The following is a 26,403-nucleotide window of genomic DNA, read 5'->3' as shown; positions in this document are numbered from 1 at the left end:
CGTACCAGATAGGGTTGACAGAAGAGATAGAGAAGATCCAGCGCGCTTCGTTACAGAAGCATTTAGTAATCGCGAAAGCGTTACGGAGATGATAGATAAACTCCAGTGGAAGACTCTGCAGGGGAGACTCTCAGTAGCTCGGTACGGGCTTTTGTTAAAGTTTCTAGAACATACCCTCACCGAATAGTCAAGCAGTATATTGCTCCCTCCTACGTATATCTCGCGAAGAGACCATGAGGATAAAATAAGAGAGATTAGAGCCCACACAGAAGCATACCGACAATCCTTCTTTTCACGAACATTACGAGACTGGAATAGAAGGGAGAACCGATAGAGGTACTCAGGATATCCTCCGCCACACACCGTCAGGTGGCTTGCGGAGTATGGATGTAGATGTAAATGTAGAAACTGATAGTAACCTAATAAATCATTAGCATTATTTTCCATTCTTCTATGTATTATTCTTGTGAGCAACTTGGATGCATAATCTGTTGAGCTGACTATAGCATAATTCTCACATCTATCTGCTCTTGCTGTCTTCGCTATTTTGTGGATGTCATTTCTCTAAAAGTCTGGTGATGTGTCTGAAAACTTACAGGTTCTTTTTATGGATGAGTATTATGTAAGCGTTTCCATAGTAACATTAAATTAATTTCTTCGCTTCTAGTAAGTAATCATGTAAATAGTTGTCTGTAGTTCCCAAATGCGAAATGTATTATACAGAAAAACCAGTGCTTCCGGGTCGCATACGATGTGTGTAATGTTTTCCCCTTTTCCCTGGCGTTTGTTGCACATTTCTCTGGTGTTCTCGCGCTCGAAAAATAAATTCGTGACAAATAGCGCAGGCTTTATTTGTAAATTCTGTATCTCTCCCACTAATCAACTTGCGAGAGCATTCTGACTGGTTGAAAACACTCAAGAAACAGTCGAAGGAGAAGTTTCTGAGGACTCGCTTTCTGGCTGAATTACGAGTACTCTCTGGGAATATCGAGGACACTCTTGGGTGCGTAACAAGACGGCTGCCGTGTGAAATAATTCTCGATCAGCATGCAATCATTTGAAAGCTGTAACTTTTGCAGTATCAGATATCTACATCTACATCTACGCGATTACTCTGCTATTCACAATTAAGTGCCTGACAGAGGGTTCAGTGAACCACCTTCAAACTGTCTCTCTACAGTTCCACTCTCGAACGGCGCGCGGGAAAAACGAGCACTTAAATTTTTCGGTGCGAGCCCTGATTTCTCTTATTTTATCTTGCTAATGTAGGTGGGTGATAACAGAATGTTTTCGCAATCGCAGGAGTAAATTGGTTATTGAAATTTCGAGAGAAGGTCCCGTCGCAACGAATGATTGCCACTCCAATTTTGTCTGCGACACTATCTCCCCTAATTCGCGATAATACGAAATGAGTTACCCTTCTTTCAACTTTTTCGATGTTATCCGTCAGCCCCACCTGATGCGGATCCCACACCGCACAGCAATACTCCAGAGTAGGGCGGTCGAGCGTGGTGTAAGCAGTCTCTTTAGTAGACCTTCACGCTTTTACAAGTTGTCCTACAAAGCTATTTTCATCCCAATTCCGTTCAGTACTCCTCTTCAGTTATTCGATCTACCCATCTAATCCTCAGCAAATTTTCTGTAGCACCACATTTTAATAGTTTTTAATCTACATTTGCCTCAACCGCTTTTCGTCAAGTTTCTCTTCCATACATGGCTACACTCAAGATAAATTCCTCCAGAAGTTTATTCCTAACACTAACATTTATGTTCGGTATTAATTAATTTCTCTTCTTTAGACACGGTTATGTTACTATTGCTAGGTTGCAATTTGTATCCTCTCAACTTCGGCCACTGCCAGTTTACTCCTGCCAGGATATGAAAACTTGTCCGCTACTTTCAGTGTCTTATTTCCTAATCTGATTCCGTAAGCGTCGTGTGATTTAATTCGATTACTTTCATTACCCTCGTTTGTGTTTGTGTTGATCTGGTGAATCGTTTTAATACACCATTCGTTCCAAGTTCTTTGCTGTCTTTAAAAGAAATACAAAATCTCAAGCTTTTTATTTCTTCTTTTTGAACTTTTGCTCCCGCTTGCAAATCTCGTCTTATAATGGAGAGATCGAATAACATCTGGGATTGGCGAAACCCCTGTCTCATCTTCCTCGACTACCGCTTCCCTTTCACATTTTCAACTCTCGTGACCGCAGTTTGGTTTCTGCACAAGCTATAAACACCTTAGTTCCCTGTGTTTTTCCCTGCCACCTTCGGAATTTTAATAGGCATAATTCGTAGTCATACTTCAACCAGTATTGTCAAACATACTTTTTCTAAAACTACAAATGCTATAGATGAATCTTCGTCTTCTGAGATAAATAGTAGAGTTGGTATTACCTCGCATGATCCATCATTTTTCTAGAAACAAGACTGGTTTTCATCGAAATCGTCTGTTCCCAGTTCTTACAGTCGTCTGTAAGTAATTCAGGTCAGTATTCTGCAGTTTTGACATATTAAACTGAAGATTTGTTTGGTAAACCTTCCGGGATGTAAGGTCGTGGTCCATGAAACTCTTCAGCTCCTAACGTTTCGTCCAGAGCTGCGCTGGACATCTTCAGAGGGGTGTTTCTCCTCCGGTGAGTCTTGCTGACTGACGGGTCGGACGCCTGAGAGCGACTTATGTATCGTAGAAAGTGGGCGTGGCCAGAGTTACATGTGATATGCAGAGATAATCTTTGTCAGAGATAAAACTTAACTATCGATCGTAATCTCGTCACAAATAAAACTGTCTAGCAATTCTGTAGTGCCACTGTCCAAATATCACTGAGTTTCATGTCTCTTCTTTCCGATTAAAATTACCCCTATGTTTATGTATTTCAATTGCTTCTCTACAAACCGTGGGTAATAGTTCGTCGTCGTAGATAAAATTTTTGTTTCGGAAAACTTCCCTTGATGATTTCCTGACAGAAAAGCGTGTTCTGCTACAGCCGATTTGTCTGTTTTCCCTAATCGGCAAAGACTTCTGTGTTCTTGTAACCGTGTATTTACGCTTCTCTTCGTTGTTCCAATATAAACTTTACCACATGTACTCGGAATTTTATATACGCCACTGGCTGATAGAGGAGCGCGTTTATCTTTTACTGACCGGAGAACATGACAAATTTTCTTTTAGGCTTTCTGTTGTTTGGGTGCAGAATTCTGCTTACTTCTTTCTTTGAGTAGTCATAAGCGTGCTTCAGATGTTTTAATTCGGCGTCTAGATACTCCGGCATGCAAATCCGTCTGGCTCTGTCAACGAGACTTTTAATCACACCTCTCTTTTGTTGTGGATGGTGGTTAGAGTTTTTATGTAAGTATCTGTCTGTGTGCGTTATTGTTCTAAAAATCTGTTGTTTCAATCTTCCATCTGCCTGTCTCATAACTAAAACATCCAAAAACGTTATTTTGTTGTCATTTTCTCTCTCCATGGTAAACTGGATTCTTGGATTTATATTATTAAGGTAATAAAAAAATTCGTCTAAGGCTTCTCTACCATGTGGCCAGACCACAAATGTATCGTCTACATACCGATACCAGCGAGATGGTTTCTTATCTGCTTTTTCCAAAGCTGACTGTTCGAATTTCTGCATGTAGAAATTAGCTACTGCAGGACCCAATGCCGTACAGAAGATACCGTCGCCGTTCTAAACAGACAGTGTACAAAACTACCGAGAACATTGAGTTTGCTACAACATCTGGAGACAAGAAGAATCGTATACCATTCAAGTCTGTCGCTGCTCAAGCCTTGCTGGACGGACCTTCTGTTTTCTGTGGGTTCCGACTTAATTTTAGTTTAGATATTAATGATTCATTTGGTCATGGTAACGGATGGTTTACTGTAGCCATTGTCCGTGGAGGTTCTGGAGTACCAAATGTTGGTGGACTCGAAAGTTTCGTTGAGGGAGACATTATTGCATTTCGCACCTACCATATGGCCGAACTTGCTAATAAAGATTTTGGTAAATCTGCTTATATGTCGACTTCTGCTTTGTCTTTGTAAACTCGTAATAGGAGGAAAATATCTGTAAATGAGTCTGTATTCATTTGGGTAAAAGGTAAAGGAGTATGTGAATATGTAGAGTTTGTTGGTGACTGTACTGTATATTTTCATAAATAAATTGTTTATTTGCAAACTGATCTGTAGCGTCAGCCATTAACCGGACAAGGGTACATCTAGAACCGGGGGCTCAAGGATGCAACAGCATGTTTCGCCTACAAAGGCGGCCAACGCAACCCGCCGAACATCTTACGCAATCTTGGCAGGGCGCCAGCGGTGGACTTAGCGTTAACTGAAATCATCGCTCTCAGACGTCCGACCCGTCAGTCGGCAAGACTCACCGGAGGAGAAACACCCCTCTGAAGATGTCCAGCGCAGCTCTGGACGAAACGTTAGGAGCTGAAGAGTTTCATGGACCACGACCTTACATCCCGGAAGGTTTACCAGAAGATATGTCATCCAGTCGTGAAAGCCTTCATACTATGATCTGAAGATTTGTCACTCGACTTCTTTGGAATTGAATTTATTACATTCTTCTTCAACTATGAGGACATTTTTATGAATTTAAGAGTTCAGAGGAACTACATAGCTTTGTAATTTCGACACCATTTTTCGGAACATTTGATATTTAGCGATATTTATTAAACGCCAATGCATTGTATTCGAAACAACCCCAGCATACTATCTCTTTGGTTTTCTCTGTGTGACAGATTCCATGTTTCATGGGTGTTTTACCGACTTGTTGTTTCCATTTTCTGAACAATATTTCGACGAATGACGCATCCACTTTCTGCAGGTTCTGTGAGTTTTGCTGTTATGTGTCCTCGCTGCCTGGATCGCAGTCAAACTTCCAACTATTATCGCTTTCGCTCCACTGTTTATAGCCCAGTTCGACTTCCGAAGCCCACCACGCCCTTGATGCCTTTCTTTTTCTTTTTTGTCAGATCACGCGCTGATAGTCCGTGAAATACACAATCTCTCAACGTCTCACAACTATTGTGGATGTGAGGATCGGCGAGATTTTAATAAACTGAATGACGAATCTACTAATGTGGTGGAAACCACGGTTCTTTGTCAGCGTCGTTAAGGATTCTATCAAAATAAAGGTTTGTCTCATTTTGAGAGTGTTGAAGGGTAACCCTCTCTTAATTGTTAAAAACCATTCAAAAGCCAAGATCGTATAAAATATTTCTTTATCTAAGAAAACTGGTTTCAACAGCCTTTACTGTCATCTTCAGGTCTTAAACATCTTTTGGTGGTAAAATATGCCCATTTACCCGGAACCTCTCACACAAGATGGCTCAAAATGGCTCTGAGCACTATGGGACTTAACATATGTGGTCATCAGTCCCCTAGAACTTAGAACTACTTAAACCTAATTAACCTGACATCACACACATCCATGCCCGAGGCAGGATTCTAACCTGCGACCGTAGCAGTCGCGCGGTTCCGGGCTGAGCGCCTAGAACAGGGAGACCACCGCGGCCAGCCACACAAGATGTCAAGTGGATAAAAGTCATATAAATGTTTATCACCGCTAAAATATTCAAAAACAGAAGCACCTTGTCCAAAAGACCGTGTCCATATACATATTGCTCACATATGCTTATTACATCATACAAACACGGTACACAATAGTACATCTGTTTACGTATGCTGGACACATGCTAAACAGTGCGAATTCGCAAGATGACGGGTAGTTGCCTGGTTTCTAATGGGCCCATCTTAAGTGCTTATTGTTTGAGAATGGTATTTTGTCTTCGCAGACCTGGCGGTGCGATATGCCTTAGACGTGATAGTGAAGAGGAATAAATGTGGTGCAGTCTGTTATTACCCTCATTGCTGCGTCTGGCTGAACTTGGATTCTTCTCATACGTGAGTTATGCACACTGTTCGGCAGCAGAGTAAACAAGTTCTAAAGAAGAACATAGAAGCGTTGTGGCTCTGCACCACATAAGAAACCAGTCGGCTTCTGTGTGACGTTATTGCGCGATCTCAGTTTTGCTGCGGTGTTCTGTATGTTTCTTGTACGACAAGCTCCTGTCTTGGGAAGTCTTGGCGGTGGAGGACGTGACCATTAAAGGATCCATTTAGCTTTGCATTCGCCATTCTGTTGTTAAGATGATAGCAGCTAACTCCAGTCTTCAGCGGATTCGATGTTAATCTCCACTTTTTGAAATATTCAAGCACTGGACCACTAAGATGTAACTCTCAGATAATATGTTCCGTACGAGCCTAATTATATTATGGCAGTATATAACACTTAAGAGTTTCCTCGTTTCCATACTACATCATAGGCTGCTGTAACATCAATGAAAGCGTCCAACAACTTGTTGGAGCCCATCTTTCATGTGTGAGTTTAAGGTATGTACTTGACATGTACAGCTTCTGAATACTGCTTATTGCATGGGAGTATCTTCACGGACCTTTGCACCGATTCTGTTAAGGCTGCTTCTTTCCAAAATCTTGTATCAGCATCTCAGGAATACGGTTGGTCTACAACTGACAGCTTTATTTATTCGCTGATTTACCAGGCTTCAGTATAGCAATGACTCGTTCTTTTGAAGGCTTCCTGAAAGTTACCCAACCGAATAATACTGCTGAAGAAGATCGCAAGTCACTTACGAGTCTCATTCCCACAATTGATGAGGAACTCTGCGTGTATCCCATCGAATTCCGGAGCTTTCCGTTTTCTCGTTTCTTCGAATGCTGCACTGCGTCATCTAAGATGAAATCCCTGGAATACTTTGATTTGTTGGATGCCTTGTGTTACAGATTGCTAAGCTCTTTCTTAACAACTCTTGAATGTGGTTTATATGAGGGGCTATGGAGGGAGATCTATTTGCAACCTGGTCTGGCGTCACTCCGGGGTCTTTGCAGGTAGGAGGTTGACTTCTTCCTACATTTAAAGAGACTCCATAGCTCTCTGCTTGACCTCGTTAAATACAGACTCTCGGTTTTTTGTTCCCTCATTCTTTACGAGCTTCATCATGGTGCTTTAGTAATTCCTTACCTGTTTCACAGTCATTGTGGTTAAATAGGACACATAGTTCTTCACAGTCATTAGTCCAGTGTAGAATGTATTCCTTCCAGAATCTTCTAGGCGCACACCGTTTGCTATTGGTAAAACTGCTCCAGCGGATGCCTCATAATTTTCTCTTAATGGGGCTGTCCATCTGATCAACTTATCACGTTTTTTGTAGAATTCAGTCCAGTTAGATTTTCTAAAGTCTCACGTTGATCTAGAGTTTGATCTAATTAGAGGTATTTGCATTCCTACATCAAGAACTACTTGATCTAATTATAGGTATTTGAATTTTCTGCTGTTTGGGAATCCTCCAATGGTCTTTCTTAATTGAGAAGTGGTCCCTGGGAATCCTGGGTTACAAAACATAAATTGGTGTTGGAACACGCCTTCCAAGTTATATTTACTTTCAATCAAAAACTAGGCTTATTTTGTTATGTTCAGCCCTACTTCTACCATTAACACGACTACAGCCAACTAAGCTACTCACTGCCCGTTTGTTCTCAGGTGACCACTCTAGCTGTTGAGCCATGGCATGGTGGGCATGGCTGTTGGTGCAGTCGGTGGTGTGGTGCTGCGCCGGCGTGGTGGCGGTGCTGTGGTGGCTATGGATCACCAAACCCCACGTCGACATCCCTGGGCCGCCCACACTGCCTATCGTTGGGAACGTTCTGCAATTCCTCGAGCATCCAATAACTGTCCACAAGATTCGAGACTTCCACCGCCAGTACGGAGACTTGATGAGGTGAGCTCACGGCGTCTGCTGAGAGAGTTATTAAATCCAACATAGCATACAGGAAGAAAATCCGACGGTCTAAGAGGCTGGCCCACAATGGGCATTGCCAGCTGTTTAATCTTTGTAAAGCAATAACGTAATAGTGGGGCAAGCGAAACTTCTACAGAAGTAGGAGCATTGCAGAATTGGGGCAACAGTTGATCAGTGGTTCATAACACAGGAAAGTGAAGGTTGCGCTCCTTCAAGTTACAAAAACCAGGAACATATCTGAGTGGGTCTGCGGTGCTGTTAAATGAGTTACCCAAAATCCAAGCTGGAGATGAGAAATAACAGGCCAAAACGGACAGGTCAGATGTCACCAGACTCTGCAACCTTGGACACTGATGTCTTCCTGATGGCACTGGCATGGGTTCAGGACACACTGGGAGAAAGTGCATCTAACAGCGTAGTCCAGACCAATGCATCAGAAGCCTCATCTTAAGTTATCTGTTGCCCATTAGCAACGTGGCTACATTCTCAACAAAAAGGACAATCTTAGCGAGAGTGAGCTAAAGAAGGAGTGACTAACATCTACCACTCCTCGCTTCTCTCCGTCGCAGCTAGCCTATAAGCAGTCACTGTATCGGTACGTGTGGGCCACCGGTTTGTAACGGAACTGAAATGATGTTAGGCTGCCAGAGTAATTTGGAGCCTGCGCGTCGGAAAGGGCGGCGCTGGCGTGAGTCTGCCAGGGAGGGCACCCTGATGCCATCTATTGGGAATTGGCGTGAGCTGACAGCAGCGGGAACTAGCGGAAAGGCACCACCACGCTATCTATCAGACAATGCACTAAGCTCTCGGACTCAAATGTATTCTTTTTCTTGTTAATTATAAGTTATTACTGTATAATTTAATGTTGTTAAGCGATAGTAGTAAATCATTATGACTGGTATGAACTCCAGGTTAATAAATTTCTTAAACACTAAATGATTTCGATAAAAATGTGTTAGTGGGAGGGCGCCCTCTTGGTGATACGGAGCGTCTCTAGTGCTAGCTGGAGACAGAGGGACTGAACAATATAATGGCCTGGGGAGTGTCGACGTGATCGGACGTGTGTAACTGTGCTCACGCAAAAGTGATTGTGCAACGGAAAAGAGGAGAATATCGTCGCCGTTTGTGGAGTAAAACGCGATGAATGGTTATCGAAGCCGCCTCTATGCCACTGTGGCTGATTGTAAGAGTTCCTGCGCCCAGATTTTATGGAGAACGTGCAGTAGCTTATACGAGTGCTACGGCTCGTGGTTCCAGCCGCCATTAAGGGCATGAGGCGTGAAGAGCTGCGTCATCCACATACATCTCACCACCAGCACCGGCACGTCTATTCAATGCAAAACTGCTTGTAATTGTTAATTCCAACTTTATAGAAATGTAAAAGAAGAATACCAGTTTTTCTTTTTATGCAAGTACAGAGGACAGAATACAGTTATGAGTAAAATTACGACGCATGTTGTTCATTGTAAAGTGTAGTAACCTCAAACATAGTATAGTGAAATCAGATTGAGGCCACCATCGCCTCTTTCATTTACAATTCTTTTTGTTGTAGAATACTTTGGTGTATAAGAAGGTTGAAAAGATCAATTGTCACATCAGAAGAAGTCGTCATTTTATGGGTAGCTTAAATTTTTCTGAGTAACTTTTTAAGTAACGTCACTTAAGCAATTCTAAATCAATTGTTCAAAGAGTAATATCCAAAATCATTACATAAAGTCGAAGGATAGAATTTTTTTAACCAAGTTGGTAGTAATTACCGAGGCAACACACAGTAATTGAAAGAGTATTTGCTTTGTTGAATCACCTTGAATGATCAGTAATAGTAATATTCAGAATTAAGTTTAAATTCAATTCAAGCCGTTTCACTTTGAAACGAGCCAACAATTGATTTTTTCTTTTGCTCCTTCAGAGCTGGCGACCGTAGTTACAAGTATTTTCAGGATGATTTGACAGTAAGCCTGGTACTCTCGTCGTGCTGATAGGTATATCCACTGCTGCTAGCAGTGATGATAGGATACTTAAGCTCACTACCAAGTTAAGTGGGTCAGGTAGGCAGTGCTACCATGTGAACTGTAGGCCGTGGATTGAACCCATTCAATCATCACAGCTCTTTGGGAAATAGTCAGCTTAGGAGTGTGCTTTAATCATTAGGTAAATACTCACGAGTAACGGTCAATATGTACATGCAAGTGAATGTAGTAGCTTAGCAAGATCCAAGTAGCACATAGTTAATGTTGTGCAATGGCGAGGGTAGGAATGGAGTAAAAGAGAACTGAGTGTGTGTCAGCTGTGCTGTATTCAAAAACTTGAATTCACTACTATCTCTTACCATTAGGACTGAGCTATTTATTGTTAAAATACGTAGCGGTAAGCACAAAGGCGTGGCAGCTACAAGTCCGTATTGGTGATATACATATGTAATTAGGAAGCGGGTCATTCCATCAGGGGAGGGGGTTAAAACAACTGAGTCAGTTGAGAACATATCCCATTCACTGACGGAAGGATTCGGCGGTTCGGTCGCAGTTTGATGGGATCTTCAGCTTACCTGCCAGTCAAAGAGGCTCTCTGTGAATCCATTACTCAGCGCCCCCACCCTTTCCACCCTTGTGGGTATCATAATGCACATGAAGAGTTTTGAGGCTCTGCAACCACCTGCCCCAGGGGCCAGTGCAATTGTGAGCTTCTTATGTTGCCACTTGCGTGTTTCTTGAACATGGTGGGAGCACTGTAGTAGGGTTGTTCATTCAGTATGCTCTTTGGTCCTTGCATGCTTCACTTAGTGGGAAGTGCTCAATCACCCAAGTGATGAATTCTGGATCTGTATTTACCTGACAGACATGCTGGTGACTCAGTGAAAGCCCCACAATGGGCTCTTTATGGCTTTCTGTCTTTGAATCCAGTGACTGCATCAGGAAAATGGGTGGATCATATTAGCAAAGGATCTATCCCGCCAGCAGGTATCCATTCCACAGTCTTCAGGCGACCTAGAAAGGCAGCCCATTCTATAGTGGAGCAACGAACACCACCTGTCGCCGGACGAGCGGTTCTAGGCGTTTCAGTCGGTCCCAGGTTCGAATCCTGCCTAGGGAATGGATGTGTGTGATGTCCTTAGGTTAGTTAGGTTTGAGTAGTTCTAAGTTCTAAGGGACTGATGACCTCAGATGTTAAGTCCCATAGTGCTCAGAGCCATTTTTGAACCACCTGGCAATCACGCCCAGGCAGGTGGCTATTTGCAGGCTCAAGTGCCAGCCAGCTTCAGAGAACTGCAGAAACGAGAGTAAAATATCGGCGACTATTAGAGACAGCAAAAAGATGTCTCAGGGACAGCTTCTAAACGGTATAAACTGTGCCACTAAGTATGGAAGACAAGCAGGAAGATTTCTGAGAGAGGAGGGAGGGTCTCAGTGGCTGACGTGAGGGGAATGTAGGTCTCAGACAAACATGCGAGACAACTCCCAGACTACGACCGAGTATTTTTCCACTGTTACCCTCAATGCCAGTTGAGATCTAGATTTCTGGCGCTACACAGTGACTGCTGAGAAGGCCTGCTGGGACTTCAGTTCCACCAGTGCTAAAAGACAGAAGCACCCCTTTTCCATGCATCACCTAGATTCTGCATTATGTGCAGCTGGTGACAAATCGTCTTGTCACTGTTGGCTCCAGTGAAGCATGCTGTGGCACCTGACAGGGCGGAGCAAACTAATCATCCTCAACCTCCTTAACTTGATTTGAGCGCCACAGCCCCTTCGCACCCTGTATAAAGACACAATTTGAATTTTAACACCTGAGAAGGGAAATAAAGTGCACATAAAATAACGTGGCCGGAAGATGGGCAGTTGTCAGGGTATATGTGGAGAGAGCGGTAGTGCGGGGCGCTGGGGGCAGGCTGTGTAAGGGAAATACCAAACGCTGGAGGGGAGTCGTTGTTCTCAACTGAAGCCTGCACTCACATTTTTTGTAAATATTAAGTGGAGCCCCTACACTCCCACCCTTGCATGGTGGCCTCTGGAAACGATCTTCTGTCACCTCCGCTTTTGTTATTACCCAAAAAGAATGCTGCTGAAAATGCAACACAAGCAGAGGATTATGTTCGCCTGTCTTGATAACCATTTGCAATTTGCAGAGAAGCACCATGAGTGGCGAATTTCGAGTAAAACTTGTTGCCATGTTAAAATATGTATCTTTTGCCAAACCACAGCAGCGTATGCACAATGTCACCTCACATACATATTGCGCAGACGCAATTGCTAGACAATTCTGAAACACTGGTTTATTAATGGTATTAAGTGAGGAATTAAGTTCAATAGCTTAGGAAAAACTACATCCTTGGTACAAAAATAAATGTGTAGTATCTTCTGTTATGTTTATCCAAAACACACAGCATTCCTCGCTTCACCTATCGATCGTCCTTAAAAATTACTTTCTTTCTTTAGTGGAACATGACACATTAAATAAGGAAGTTTTGCATAATAAGCATAAGGCAAAGTACACCGCTCTTTGAGTGCTATCATGTGTGCCGGCGACGGTCGGGCGAGTCATGGATATCCAAGCCTCACTACTGCTCCAAGCCGACCGACTTCCACAACCTCCAAACTCTCAGACTGCCAGGTCCGAACTGTACTGCAGGTGTGTTCCAACTCGCTGCACAACAAACGTCAACTGGGAAGTCATAGCAGTCAGCAAAGATAATACAGCAGGGCTATATGGACGAGCGCTACTGCAGCTGCTCACGGGCAGACAAAGCAGCAATTCAGTGACAACAGATATTGAAATTATCATAACGAAGCGGCAGTATGGCAAAAAAAAAAGAAAAAAAATCTGGATATAAAATAAGAGAAGCCACAAACACGAGCCACACGCAGCTCAGGAATGCTAAAATCTAAGGATATTTTCTTGTTTTTTATAATGCATATTTGTAACTGGGCTCTACATTAACGCTTCGTGGATCCTGAAACTCTGCCACTCCTTTTGAAATAGAACCTAAGTGATGATATAGAATTTTGAATCTGTCTTCCGCTGTGAAATACAGAGGTCACCAGAAATATGTATACACTCTTTGTCAGGCTTTATCGAGACATCAATATTGTCGTTCGATTTGAGTTACGAATGTGTTGCAGTATGGTCTTTGCCTCAACAGATGTTCATCTCGGTAATGGGAAAATAAGGTGGTTGGAGCACACTTGACATTGAAGCAACGAAAATGTATTGTGAAGTGGTTTTTAAAGTTTGGTAATCCCATTGAAATGCAATGTCAGTCGAGGTGGGAGTTTAAAACGGAACCGCCAACCTGCCTAACAATTAAATGCATCATTGACAAGTGTGGATCACCTGGAACGATTTGTGATATTCCCAAAGTAAGATCAGGAAGACAGCGTACAGCTACAAGTTCTGCTTCATCGGCTCTCGTGTTGGAAACGTTTGTTAATTCTCCACAGATGTCTGTGACACAATGTGGACCTGAAGTGGGTTTAGCAGTATGGGTGTACGGAGAATTCTTGAAAGTGGAAAGTTTACATTCCACGATTACTTACATTCCATGATTATTGCACGCGGTTATTGATGACGATGCTGCTCGCCGAATGCAATTTTCGAATGGTATCAGCAAATGGTAACTGCTGGGGCACAATTTGTAAAGAAGATAGTGTAGGGTGACAAGGTACCATTTAAACTTAATGGAACTACGTATCGGCATAACAGTGTGTCATGGGCACCGGAAATTCCGCATGTTTATGTGGATAAAGAGGTCGATCTACCATGGGTCCATGTGTGGTGTGAACTACCATGTAGGGGATTAGCAGGGCCCTTTTTCTTTGACGCTATTGTTAGTAGACAAGTCCACCTGGAAATGTTACACACATCAGTTTTGCTTGGTATATGTACATTTTATGGAGCTGATGAAGAGGTCTTCTACCAATAGGACGGGGCGCCACTGCACTACCACCTAGCCGTAGGAGCTTTCCTGGTTGACAGTTTTCCGGGGCATTGGTTTGGACGAAGAGGGTCCGTTGAGTTCCCTCCATGATCGCCAAGTCTTATACCCGTGAACTTTTACTTGTGGGGAACTGTGAAGCATAATGTCTATCGACGTAAGCCACGCACGCTGGAGGAACTTCGCCAGGAGATTATAGCGACATGCGCAGTGATCTCCACAGTAACATTGAGTGACATAGTTGCGGCGACCGCTTGTCATTCTGTTATGTGTACAGCTGCCAATGCTGAAGATTTTGAACATTTAAAGTAACCATGTGCTATACTGTTTGTTGTGCAACATGTGTGATCAATTATTAAATGTAAAATAAACACATCAGTTACACTTTTCGTCAAATTGTGTATACATTTTTCTAATGGACTGTATATACTACCAAACGCAGAAAACGATTTACTCGGGACAAAATATGTTTCTGCCACTTGTGACCTACACTGCCTAATAACCTAAAAAACTATGAGCATCTGTGGTGGGGGAAACAAATTTCGATGACATTCAGTACTGCTATGCGCATCGAAGTTCTACCCTGGCGCCGCCATAATTGAAATGCTGTAAAGTTCTCACAGATGATAACTGAGGCACTGAGATCAAAAAGGTTCTTCCCATCTGTTATTCAGTGATTTTTTCCCCGTCTAAACCAGTGCTGAAATTTCATTTCGTGTAGAAATGCGACTTGTCACAGAGACAAGTCCCTATATTTCGTGAGACAGATTGAGGCATGATGGCAGCACCGTAGCAGGATGCAGTTAACAAAGTATTTGTATGCACTGTTTGGGCAAAACACCATCTCAATTTCACCCACGAGCATTGCAATGGTGGAATATGAATTTCCTCTGGTTAAGACTGCTATAGCCCCTCATTTTCATAATCTGCCCAGAGCGTACAAGGATGTTACTCCTCTGTAACCTGAATAACTAGAGGATGATGGATGTTATCCCTTTGCAGTTTCGTGAGTAATTTGATGTTGTTCTAAGGAAGTGACTGTGGAGCAGACGACAAAGAATCTGGAAGTGTGGTTTGGAGCAGCGATCAAGTGTGAAAAATTGATGAGCATGTGTGTCTGTCGAAATAAATAGAGTTCTTTAGTGAGTAAAAGAAGTGGGTATTACAACCCAAGGCACCAAAAAGGATATTGTGTTCCATTATATGGTGTATTTTGATATGTATTGTTTAATTATGAATGTTTATAGACGAGGGACGTTCAATAAGCAATGCCCTATTTTTTTTCTTAGAACATATTTATAGTCAAGAATGAGAATTTAGTGACAATACACATGAACATGTCTGTGTACTATTTTTCTACGTAGTCTCCATCAGGTTCTATGGCAGTATGCCAGCGTCATGGAAGAGCATGTACTCCCTGCTAGTAAAAGCTCTTGCCCTGTAGGCGTAGCCACGTTTTCACTGCATGACTGACACTCTCGTCATCTTCAAGGTGTGTTCCCCATAGGGAATCTTTAAGCGGCCCACAGAGATTGAAGTCCGAGAGTGTCAGGTCTGGAGTGTAGGGTGGATGTCCAACCCAATTTGGCGAAGTGTGTGGGCATGCATTATGGTGTTGGAGCAAGATTTCTTCTGGATTCTTGTCGATCGAATATGTCGGAAACGATGCTTGGGTTTATTCAGTGTCTTCACGTATGCCTCTGAACGATTGATCCTCTTTGCATCACATCTACGAGAATGACCCCATTAAGATCCCAGAAGACTGTTACCTTGACTTTTCCAGCAGAGACGATTGTCTCGAATTTCTTCTTTTGTGGTGAATGAGGATGATGTCGCTCCATGGACTGCCTTTTTGTTTCCGTCGCAAAGTTGTGCACCCAGCTTTCTTCCCCCATAACGAACCGTCACAGTAAAACCTCTCCATTGGTCTCAAAACACTCAAACAAATCAGATGAAATGACCCATCTTTGAATCTTGTGGTCCGTTGTAAGCATTCGTGGAACCCATCGCGAACACTTCTTTGAATATCCGAGAGTCTCGATGAATTCAGACGCACTTCCAATGCCGACCGACAACTGCAGAGCCAATTGTCGAGTTGTGAACCGCCGGTCGACGCGAATAATGGGATCCGCACAATTCAGCATGTCTGGAGGAGTGGCTGTGACAGGACGTCCCCAGTGTGCTGATAATGGGGCTCTGTTTCTGCATTTCCTGAGGCTATAATTTTCTTTACCTATCGTCCAACTGTACTCCTACCAACTGCAGCATCGCCATACACTGCACACAAACGTTTACAGATGTTCACCACTGTTTCTTTTTCTGCAGTCAATAATTCAATAACAGCAAGCTGCTTGTAATGTGAGTCGTATGTAGACGCCATTTTGACGCTGTAGAATGGGTCTGCCATATGTCATACGTTTGTCTATGTATGGTCATGGCTTTTTTAAAAAAATGTCGGGTATTATTTATTGAATGACCTTTGTAAATAACAGAAATTTTTAAGAACTTGCTGAAGTCAAATATTTTGCTTGAAAATATACTATGATTTTAGTCACAGAGTATTTATGGTAATGTGTTTGTTATTTGAATAAAAAGGTGATATGTCGGTCTTTTCTATTATCATTTTCTATTATTTGCCTTTATTCTATGATTCCAGGTTTTGGTATAAGAGTGTATTCTTCCTGATGAGCGTGTGGGAATAACTATAGGGTTTGTGAATAAAACTGCTCAAGATTACGAGGTTGCTCAGTACATCTCGAAAGCGCCAAGAAGTGATACGCTCCTGTTTTGTCCGCAACACCTCAACTGCAAGCGCTGCTCATTCAGACTAAGTGGAAAAAACGTGGTAGGGGCATAGTGGTGAACAGCATACTAAAATTCCTGACCGGTGAGGTGTGAGGGTTGCGGTGGAGGGTGGGGCACCACGTAAAGGTCACTTCATATTTTTACCAACAGCCTTGACGCAGTGGTAACACCGGTCCCCGTCAGATCACCGAAGTTAAGCGCTGTCGGGCTGGGCTAGCACTTGGACGGGTGACCATCCGGTCTGCCGAGCGCTGTTGGCAGGCGGGGTGCACTCAGCCCTTGTGAGGCAAACTGAGAAGCTACTTGACTGAGAAGTAACGACTTCAGTCTCGGAAAGTGACATACGGCCGGGAGAACGGTGTGCTGACCACAAACCCCTCCATATCCGCATCCAGTGTCACCGGTATGTTGAGGATGAGACAGCAGCCTTCCAAGGCCTGTTCGGACAGAGCTTAGTTTAGTCTTTTAGTTTTATTTAGATTTTTACTCGATTATCTCAAAACCCATGGTTTCTAAGGAAAATGCTTCTTGGTACAAAATTAAACTACAATAAATATCCTACAAAGACAGTCCACTTCATTTCTCATCTTCGAGTAATACTTTCCGCTTTGCATGCAAAAATCGCATATTACTGAAAATAATGTTTTAATGGCATAAAATTAATATTTAATGTTAAATTAAGTGTGTTAAAAAGAAATTTTAAATGTGTGTGCAACCTATGAGTGCAGCACAGCCGTATTCATGGGTACATTCTGTTCTCGGAGTGTAAAAGAGTGAAGGCGGAGAGAAAGGTTGGGCGTCGGATTCTGGCCCTGCACTCCCTGGCTTCGTAGGTCACAAAACGGAAGAGCGAACAGGTGATTCGCCGCTCTCGTGCCCACTGTAGCACAAAGAGCGACTGCGCGGTGTTTCAGGAAGCTACACCGACCTCCACAGCGCGCCTTATCAACCACTGCCGACGGAGTAAACAGACATGCCCGGGGAGTGCTTTTTTTTCCCCCAGAAAGTGCGCCAACACTGCATGGAATACGCACATGAGCTGCCACTGATACTAACGTAGGTGGTTTGAATCCACGTAAACGTCGGCAGGCTGTTCTGTGTTGCTAGAGACAAAACTAATTCTTAGACATCTGGTACGGCAGCCGCAGAGTTCTTCAGGGAAAAATAACTTCCCCCACTATCACAGTGCTACTCGGTTTACGTTTTTTAGACAGACTGTACCTTGACCGTATTTCCTGTCCCGTTCTCTTACATCAGCGGGGAAAATAAAGTCACTGAACTCGTGTTTACACATCGGAGTTACCAGAATAACGAAATTAAGCTTCTGGATACAACGATCAAAAAACAAAACCATACGCATATATTTGAAATTTACCGTAAACCCATAGAAACGGACATTAGTATTCCCAATCTTCGAACCACCCACACTCACAAAAGCACACTGCATCGACTCAACACAGAGCCACTCACCAAGTAAAATTACCCAAAAGAACTGGACATAATGTAGACAGCACAAAACAACGATTACAATAGTAACACAGTCTCAAAGCAAAACAAAAGCAGAAAGCACCAAACCACAGACAAATACGCAACAGAACCAAACAAAAGACTGAGTACAATAACAAGAACACAGAATAATCAGCAAAATATGATAGAAAACACAAGATGTTGAACAATGACATACAAACAGATACTTGCACATAAAATCACCAACATTTCCAAACGACAGGAAATAATCATAGCATACACAACAGACAGTTCCATACAAAAATATACCCCAAACCAACAAAAACAGAGATATTTACCAGAAGTCAGGTATATATCAACCACAGTCTAAGACTTATAATGGCAGATACATAGTAAAACAGGTAGAATATTTGATGCCAAAGGACACATGGGAGTCTGGAACTATGGGACAAGCTGCTCCACATTTGCAGAAGACCTGAGAGAACGTAACAGCAAACAAGCTGCTAGAGAAGAAGCCATGAAAATTATTAGAATCAACAATAAAAAACACCTCCTAACCTACAAGAAATTTACCACTTACAGAAAATCAAAGAAGAAAGAAAAACGCCAATGAATGATCAAGTACACATGTCAAACAACTCATTGTTTACAACAATAATAGATAAAACAATAGAATAACACTCAAACAAGATAATTGTCATAATAATAATAATAATAATACCACCCAACACTTCTTCACTCACTTGTCCAAAAACTCCTCCACATAACATATAAACCAAAACTCAAGTTAGCCAATCTCCTAAGCTTTCGGCCACTTTCTACTAGCTATTACATTCACTTTCAACATTCTACAACCCAAACTACCAATAGACATAAAGGTAGTTTTCAAAATATATACTTTGTTGGAATGAGCGTTTGGCATCATTGGCCGGGAGGCCCCCTACAGGGCAGGACTGGTTGCCTTGGTGCAGGTCCTATTACATTCGACGCCACATTGGGCGACCTACACGCCCGATGGGGATGAAATGATGATGAAGACAACACAACACCAAGTCCTTGAGCGTAGAAAATCCCCGACCGAGCTGGGAATCAAACCCGGGCCCCTTAGGCCAAGACAACACAACAGCAAGACCCTGAGCTTAAAAAAACCCCGACCCAGCGTGAAATCGAACCCGAGCGCCTTAGGACAGCCTGTGACGCTGTCCATTCATCTATCGGGGCGGACATATACTTCGTCAGATTGGTAATATGTAGGTAAACAAGCCAAACTGGAGGAAACACATAAATAAGTCACAATGTTTACCATCTTCAAATGCTCAGTGTTAGAACTAATAGCTATACCTAGAGGCAAAAGAGTAATAGTGCAGCACAAAGAAGAAGGAGAAACATGATGACCAGCAGAAAGGAAAAGTTCGAAATTCTAAATTGTGCTTACATTTCGCAAATGAAGTGGCAGACCAGATGAGAGGAGACGAAGGAGCCAACCAACTACTTATTTACATAACGCGATGTGAACTGTTTGATAATCTAAAAATAACAAACCTAAATCACTCTAAATCCCACTGAAGATACCTTAGAGTAAGAAAAGGGTAAAACGCGCCTTGGGAAAACAAATTAAGTTGCAGCACGAAAAGGAGGTTTTATTCACAAAACAAGTATTATTAAATGAGTCTTATTTATTGTGACTGCATAAATCTCTTCCTTTCAGAAACTGCTGGCACTTGTTGAGTTGGCTGCACTGAGTGGAGTTGCTTGTGACTCATGTACAATGAGCTGTCACGTAAAACCGTTCAACAGCTGGAGCTGTCAATTGTCTAACGCACTGAAGAGCGTAACAAGCGTGACATGCAGTCAGTAAGTATTCGATAATGTCGAGTTCACTGTCTGCACTGCCTTTGCCTGGAATATCTGTCACGGAATGATGGCTATCAGCTGCATCACCCCAGCCCAGCTCTCCCAACGCCTGAACAGCCACAGAGGCTTAAACCGTGTCCTTCTGCAGCAGATGTATGTCACCGGGAAGTTACTGAACCTTGCACATCTAAACATAAGTCAAGGAATGCATTACAAAAGATGACTTTTCTGGGCTTCAACACAATCAGTCCCATTCTATCAGACCTACTCACACACACCCCAGAAGATATGGGAGCACTATGGGACTCAATTGCTGTGGTCATCAGTCCCCTAGAACTTAGAACTACTTAAATCTAACTAACCTAAGGACATCACACACATCCATGCCCGAGGAAGGATTCGAACCTGAGACTGTAACGGTCACGTGGTTCCAGACTGTACCGCCTAGAACTGCACGGCCACTCCGGCCGGCCCCGGAAGATATACTGTGAATATGTGGCAAGTGGCTCCACACAGCGCAGCCAGCGGTTCCTGTGTCAACGTGAGGGCAGGTGGGCTGCAGAGTGGTGCAGCAAATGCTGTCATACGAAAGCTGGATGGGAGCAGAAATGATTAGCGAATGGGGTAAACCATTAAAAACCAATAGCAATATCAATATCAACAAGAGGCAGGCTCCCTGTAGTAAGAACAAACGGTGGTGTCACAGAGCAGTGGCTCTGAGCGAATGGGCGGAGCGGTTGCCGCCAGCCGTGGTACAGAGTCTCTGGGGGCGTGGCTCCGTGGGCACACACCATTGGCTCCGCCAAATCCCATGCTCCCGCTATCAGTGTCTAATGGAAACTTGCAGTTCTGTTGCCAACTTGGTTACACCAGTGGGGTGGTATCGATATCGATATCCCTATCTGCAAAACCTCCTATTCGTCATTGTGCAGTGTAGATGACCGAATGACAACAGGGGAAAAGGAGGATGCAGCAGGCAATGAGGAGATGGGAGCCGATACAGAGACCAGCGCCGAGCTCTTTGCCGATTAGGAAAAATACAGAAATCAGCTGTATAGAGCATGCTCTTCAGTCACTAAACCATGAAGTGAAGTTTTATCTACAACGTCAAATTATTATCCAAGACTATGTAGAGAAGCCATTGAAATTGGTAAGCACCAGGATAATTTTAATAGGACGGAGGAGGCAATGAAACATAGCGACATATGGACATTAGTTCTGGAGAATCGCTATACAGTTTCATTGTTGACAAGACGACAGTCGATAGTTAAGAATTATCTTTGACAAGGACTTTATCTGCTCATGACGTGTTATTTCGACCATGTCCCCCTTTCCTACAGTATATATGTAACAAATGGCTCCTGAAAATCTATCCTTCCAAGACCCAGGCAATCATCATAGGTTGTACCACTCGCTCCTTCCGGCTCCTGGATTCCTCCCTTACCGCCTGCGCCCGTCCTGTCCGCCTCACCCCCACCCTCACCTACCTTGGCCTCAGCATTGACCGTCACCACACCTGCATCCCTCATCTCTGCTCCATCCAATCCAAAACCCACAAACATCTCTGAGACTTCAAACTCCTCTCTGGCCGGACATGGGGGTTGCACCCCTCTACCATCCTCCACACCTACAAGTCCTTAATCCGTTCCATCCTCTGTTATGCTAGTCCCGCCTGCATATCTGCCCCCTCCCCCCCCTAGTTTCTCGAGATCTTTGAGCATCATGCACTCCGCCTTGCCTTCCATATACGCCTCCCGTCCCCCATGCGCATCCTCTATAACCTCATTCCTTTTCCCCATCTGCTACTATTCCTCGAACATATCCACATACTCTACACCTCCAGCCGCCTTGATCCCCCTCACCCTCTGGTTGCTCCTCTCCTCTCCCATCACTGCCCCCTGCCACGACTTCACTGTTGTATCCCCCCTACCCTCCATCTCTACACCCTTCATCTCCTTTCCCAAGGTGGCTTCCATCAACTCCCCCTCCCGGATGATGCCCTCTCTCCCTCCATTTATCCCTTCTATCAACTCTGATCCCCCCCTCCTTTCCTCTCCCTCGGCTCCCTCTTCATCCTGTGTTTCTCCCTGCCTAACCTCTCCCTACCTCCCTTCTCCCCACCCCCCTGAGTCCCTTTGTGTTGTGTACATAGTTCCACATAGTCAGCGCATACACAGCTTTCCCACTAGAGCTCGCCCCACTAAGGAAACACCGAATGCGCAGCGCTCTTCCATCTCAGCTCTACAAGATGGCGCTGCCATAAAAACGGACCAAATTCTGCTTCCGTCGATCTGCGTATTAATATGTCACACAGCCAATGAAATTGCTGCTTATGTAGAACCTTTTCTCCTTGCAGATCACACTCGCGCAGTGATACCTGAACACGCTAGGTATTATAACGAGTGTACAGACATCCGATTAGTCAGTCACCATTAGTCTGTATGAGTCTGCATTTGTCTGCACCAATCTGTACCAGTCTACAATTGTCTGTAGCAGTCTATAGTCAAGTTTCAGTCTGCGCCTAATAAGATTACCATATTCCTTTACATACCCAAGAAGATAAATGTATAGACACTTTGTCAAGTATCAGAGATATGTGAGAATACGATTAACATACCAAGACCAAAGGAACTTCAGATTGTCAGTTGGAAACAGCATCCAGAATCAAGTTACGTAATGTCTTAATAAATGTGTGTGAAAATTAATCAAGTTCGGTTTAAAGTTGGTCACCGTCAATCTGCTACTCTAAGCGTGCAAGTGTCTTTTCTATCGTCTGACCTAACGGCAGAAGATAAACACGCCACGATAAGACCACGGGACATATTGCTGACACTCGCCTATTTAGTTAGAGCTTCAAGTCTAATAATCTGATGGTCTGTGTACAGTACACACACCACACTTTGTCTTCCTGTCCTCTGCCTTCCCCACTCCCTGTCGCAGCGTCTGCCCAGCACCGCTCCCCCCCCCCCTCCCCCCACTTATGGGACCTCTTCCTCCATTGTCTCCTTTCCCCCCTCCCCCCCCTTCGCTTTTCCTCGCCTGTTTTTTATTATACACTCCTGGAAATGTAAAAAAAAAACACATTGACACCGGTGTGTCAGACCCACCATACTTGCTCTGGACATTGCGAGAGGGCTGTACAAGCAATGATCACACGCACGGCACAGCGGACACACCAGGAACCGCGGTGTTGGCCCGTCGAACGGCGCTAGCTGCGCAGCATTTGTGCACCGCCGCCGTCAGTGTCAGCCAGTTTGCCGTGGCATACGGAGCTCCATCGCAGTCTTTAACACTGGTAGCATGCCGCGATAGCGTGGACGTGAACCGTATGTGCAGCTGACGGACTTCGAGCGAGGGAGGGCGTATAGTGGGCATGCGGGAGGCCGGGTGAACGTACCGCCGAATTGCTCAACATGTGGGGCGTGAGGTCTCCACAGTACATCGATGTTGTCGCCAGTGGTCGGCGGAAGGTGCACGTGCCCGTCGACCTGGGACCGGACCGCAGCGACGCACGGATGCACGCCAAGACCGTAGGATCCTACGCAGTGCCGTAGGGGACCGCACCGCCACTTCCCAGCAAATTAGGGACACTGTTGCTCCTGGGGTATCGGCGAGGACCATTCGCAACCGTCTCCATGAAGCTAGGCTACGGTCCCGCACACCGTTAGGCCGTCTTCCGCTCACGCCCCAACATCGTGCAGCCCGCCTCCAGTGGTGTCGCGACAGGCGTGAATGGAGTGACGAATGGAGACGTGTCGTCTTCAGCGATGAGAGTCGCTTCTGCCTTGGTGCCAATGATGGTCGTATGCGTGTTTGGCGCCGTGCAGGTGAGCGCCACAATCAGGACTGCATACGACCAAGGTACACAGGGCCAACACCCGGCATCATGGTGTGGGGAGCGATCTCCTACACTAGCCATACACCTCTGGTGATCGTCGAGGGGACACTGAATAGTGCACGGTACATCCAAACCGTCATCGAACCCATCGTTCTACCATTCCTAGACCGGCAAGGGAACTTGCTGTTCCAACAGGACAATGCACGTCCGCATGTATCTCGTGCCACCCAACGTGCTCTAGAAGGTGTAAGTCAACTACACTGGCCAGCAAGATCTCCGGATCTGTCCCCCATTGAGCATGTTTGGGACTGGATGAAGCGTCGTCTCACGCGGTCTGCACGTCCAGCACGAACGCTGGTCGAACTGAGGCGCCAGGTCGAAATGGCATGGCAAGCCGTTCCACAGGACTACATCCAGCATCTCTACGATCGTCTCCATGGGAGAATAGCAGCCTGCATTGCTGCGAAAGGTGGATATACACTGTACTAGTGGCGACATTGTGCATGCTCTGTTGCCTGTGTCTATGTGCGTGTGGTTCTGTCAGTGTGATCATGTGATGTGTCTGACCCCAGGAATGTGTCAATAAAGTTTCCCCTTCCTGGGATAATGAATTCACGGTGTTCTTATTTCAATTTCCAGGAGTGTATTTTATCTTCACCTTTTAAAACAAAGTCTGTAGGAAGAAGAGCGGCATACTGAGCTGCTGCCAGCCCGCCCCCTTCGGGGGGAATCGAAATTCAATAAATGAAAAAAAAAGTCCGACTGGTCAGTCGGTAAGACTCAGCGGAGGTGCGTCTCTGAGGATGTCCAAGCAGTCCTGGACGAAACGTCAGGAAGAGTTTCTTGTACCACGAATTCATATTCCGAAACGTTTACCAGCAGCTACGTCATCCGGTCATGAAAGCCTTAATTCTTTAATTACCAAGTGCAAGTTTGATCTTGCTTTTCATTAAACACGTTACTCATTGGTTAGTTGTACCATCAAATTCATAAACCCTCAGTTTATCAAGGAGTATTAGATGTATCTGCCAACGGCCTTGCCACAGCAGTAACACTGGTTCCTGTCAGATCAGCGAAGTTAAGCGCTGTGCTTGGCCAGAACTTAGGTAGGTTATGGTACAGGTCTGGTGAGCCTTCTTGGCTAGCAGAGTGGTCGGTCGGTACAGCCAGGCCTTTCGAGGCCTGTTGAGACGGTGTAATGGACGTCTCTAGAACAGTACAGTAAAGCTTCTTCTTGTGTGCTTCAGCTTTTCTGTGACGTTTTGTTCCAGTGAGTGTCTCAGTTCCTGCAGACTCCAATGTACATACAGCTATTTTCCCGCCATGCCAGCAAATAAAAAGTCTGGGTGCTGTGGTCTTGGTGGCAGGTTCTACGCGGGACCGAAGCTGGTGATAATGGTGGCTCACCCGGACGACGTGCAACACGTCCTGGTGACGTCCAGGTTGGTAGAACGAGATCCCCTGACCACGAGCGCCATGTGGCCCTTCGTCGGCGACGGATTACTCACCCTCAACGACAGCCGGTGGAAGGCACATCGCAAACTCATCAACCCCACGTTCCACTCTGAGGTGAGTCAAAACCAACATGTCAACACTTATTAAGCGTAGCTAAAATACACTAGTGGAAAATGATAAAGCAGCATCATCATGCTACGGTCGCACATAAAGGAGCTTTCACTGTCATTCCGTGCAAACTGTAGGTTTTTTGTGATATGTATCTCAGAGACAGAGGCGGTTCGTAGTTTCAGTACTAGCGAAAGCTGCAAAACTGTCGTGAATGTGTGACGGAATGTTCTTTGTTTTTTCCCCCTTCTTTTCATTTATGCAATCTGTGCTACGTAACATTTGTGAACTAATATATAAAATACTGTACCTCTATAGTTTCTTTTGCATAAGAACAATACCCGGAGATGTCGCAAGAAAATCAGAGGAAGACAAAGACTGCTGAATGGAAAGGGACAAGTAACGGAATTCGTTGAACTAGTTGGCGGTATGCTGGGCGAGAAAAGCAAAATGTTACGTTACAAGACACTAAGAATGAATTATTGGTGTGAAAAGTGATGTAGAGTGAGAGGAAATTGTCGGAGGTCGAGCTGTAATTTTTAAAAGTAACTGCTACACGGCGAGTTTTACGTTGTGCTACACTTGCTTAGAGAAAAGGAAGATACGGTTTGGTAAGTCTTCGATATAAATGTTGTTAATAATAAACTTTTTCTCATTTGCTTGAATATAAATTGAGAGTGCGATCTCATATGAATGAACACAGAGGATATGAGCTTTTAATCTCCCACTCGCACATCTTCCAATTCACTGTTCAACATACGTTAAATTTTAAGAAATTATTGTATTGGAGCGGACCATAAGTTATATCGTTCCATCAATAACATTAAGGGGCCAGTAACGTAGATTACAAGAAAGAGTAGTCGCCGCACTGAGTACAGCTCCAGAGGTTGCAACATCACTCTTCATTTCATACCTCGCGAAGTGAGTGCAACTTACTTACATATATCTTCGGACATCGAAACCATTGACAGCAAAAATAAACAATAAAGCTCGATGACACATGTACATAGCTACAAACAACATACTGCTCGATATTATATTTATTTGTTTGTCCTGACGGCCATGTGTTTAAAACGTAACGGTGCAAGATACATTGTAGGAAGCAATATGTTAACAAACAAAA

At 44.2% G+C, this 26,403-nt stretch overlaps 1 protein-coding gene across 5 annotated transcripts in view; it reads left to right on the top strand.

The window, feature by feature from the left end:
• Positions 1–26,403, top strand: part of LOC126291889 (cytochrome P450 4C1-like) — a 139,353-nt gene that overhangs the window by 18,271 nt on the left and 94,679 nt on the right. For 2 of the 5 annotated variants that reach the window (XM_049985614.1, XM_049985613.1), the window contains exons 2-3: positions 7,566–7,803; positions 25,085–25,286. In XM_049985614.1, coding sequence (XP_049841571.1) covers positions 7,589–7,803; positions 25,085–25,286 — 417 coding nt within the window. In that variant the 5' untranslated portion in view covers positions 7,566–7,588. Of the gene's footprint in view, positions 1–7,430; positions 7,804–25,084; positions 25,287–26,403 lie in introns of those variants that run through there. The other 3 variants (XM_049985617.1, XM_049985616.1, XM_049985615.1) reach the window with 2 other exon arrangements.

This window comes from Schistocerca gregaria, chromosome 9 (assembly GCF_023897955.1).
Source record: "Schistocerca gregaria isolate iqSchGreg1 chromosome 9, iqSchGreg1.2, whole genome shotgun sequence".
Taxonomy (NCBI): Eukaryota; Metazoa; Arthropoda; class Insecta; order Orthoptera; family Acrididae; genus Schistocerca; species Schistocerca gregaria.
Note: the sequence above shows the minus strand (reverse complement) of the source record. Positions and strands in the feature narration are given on the sequence as shown.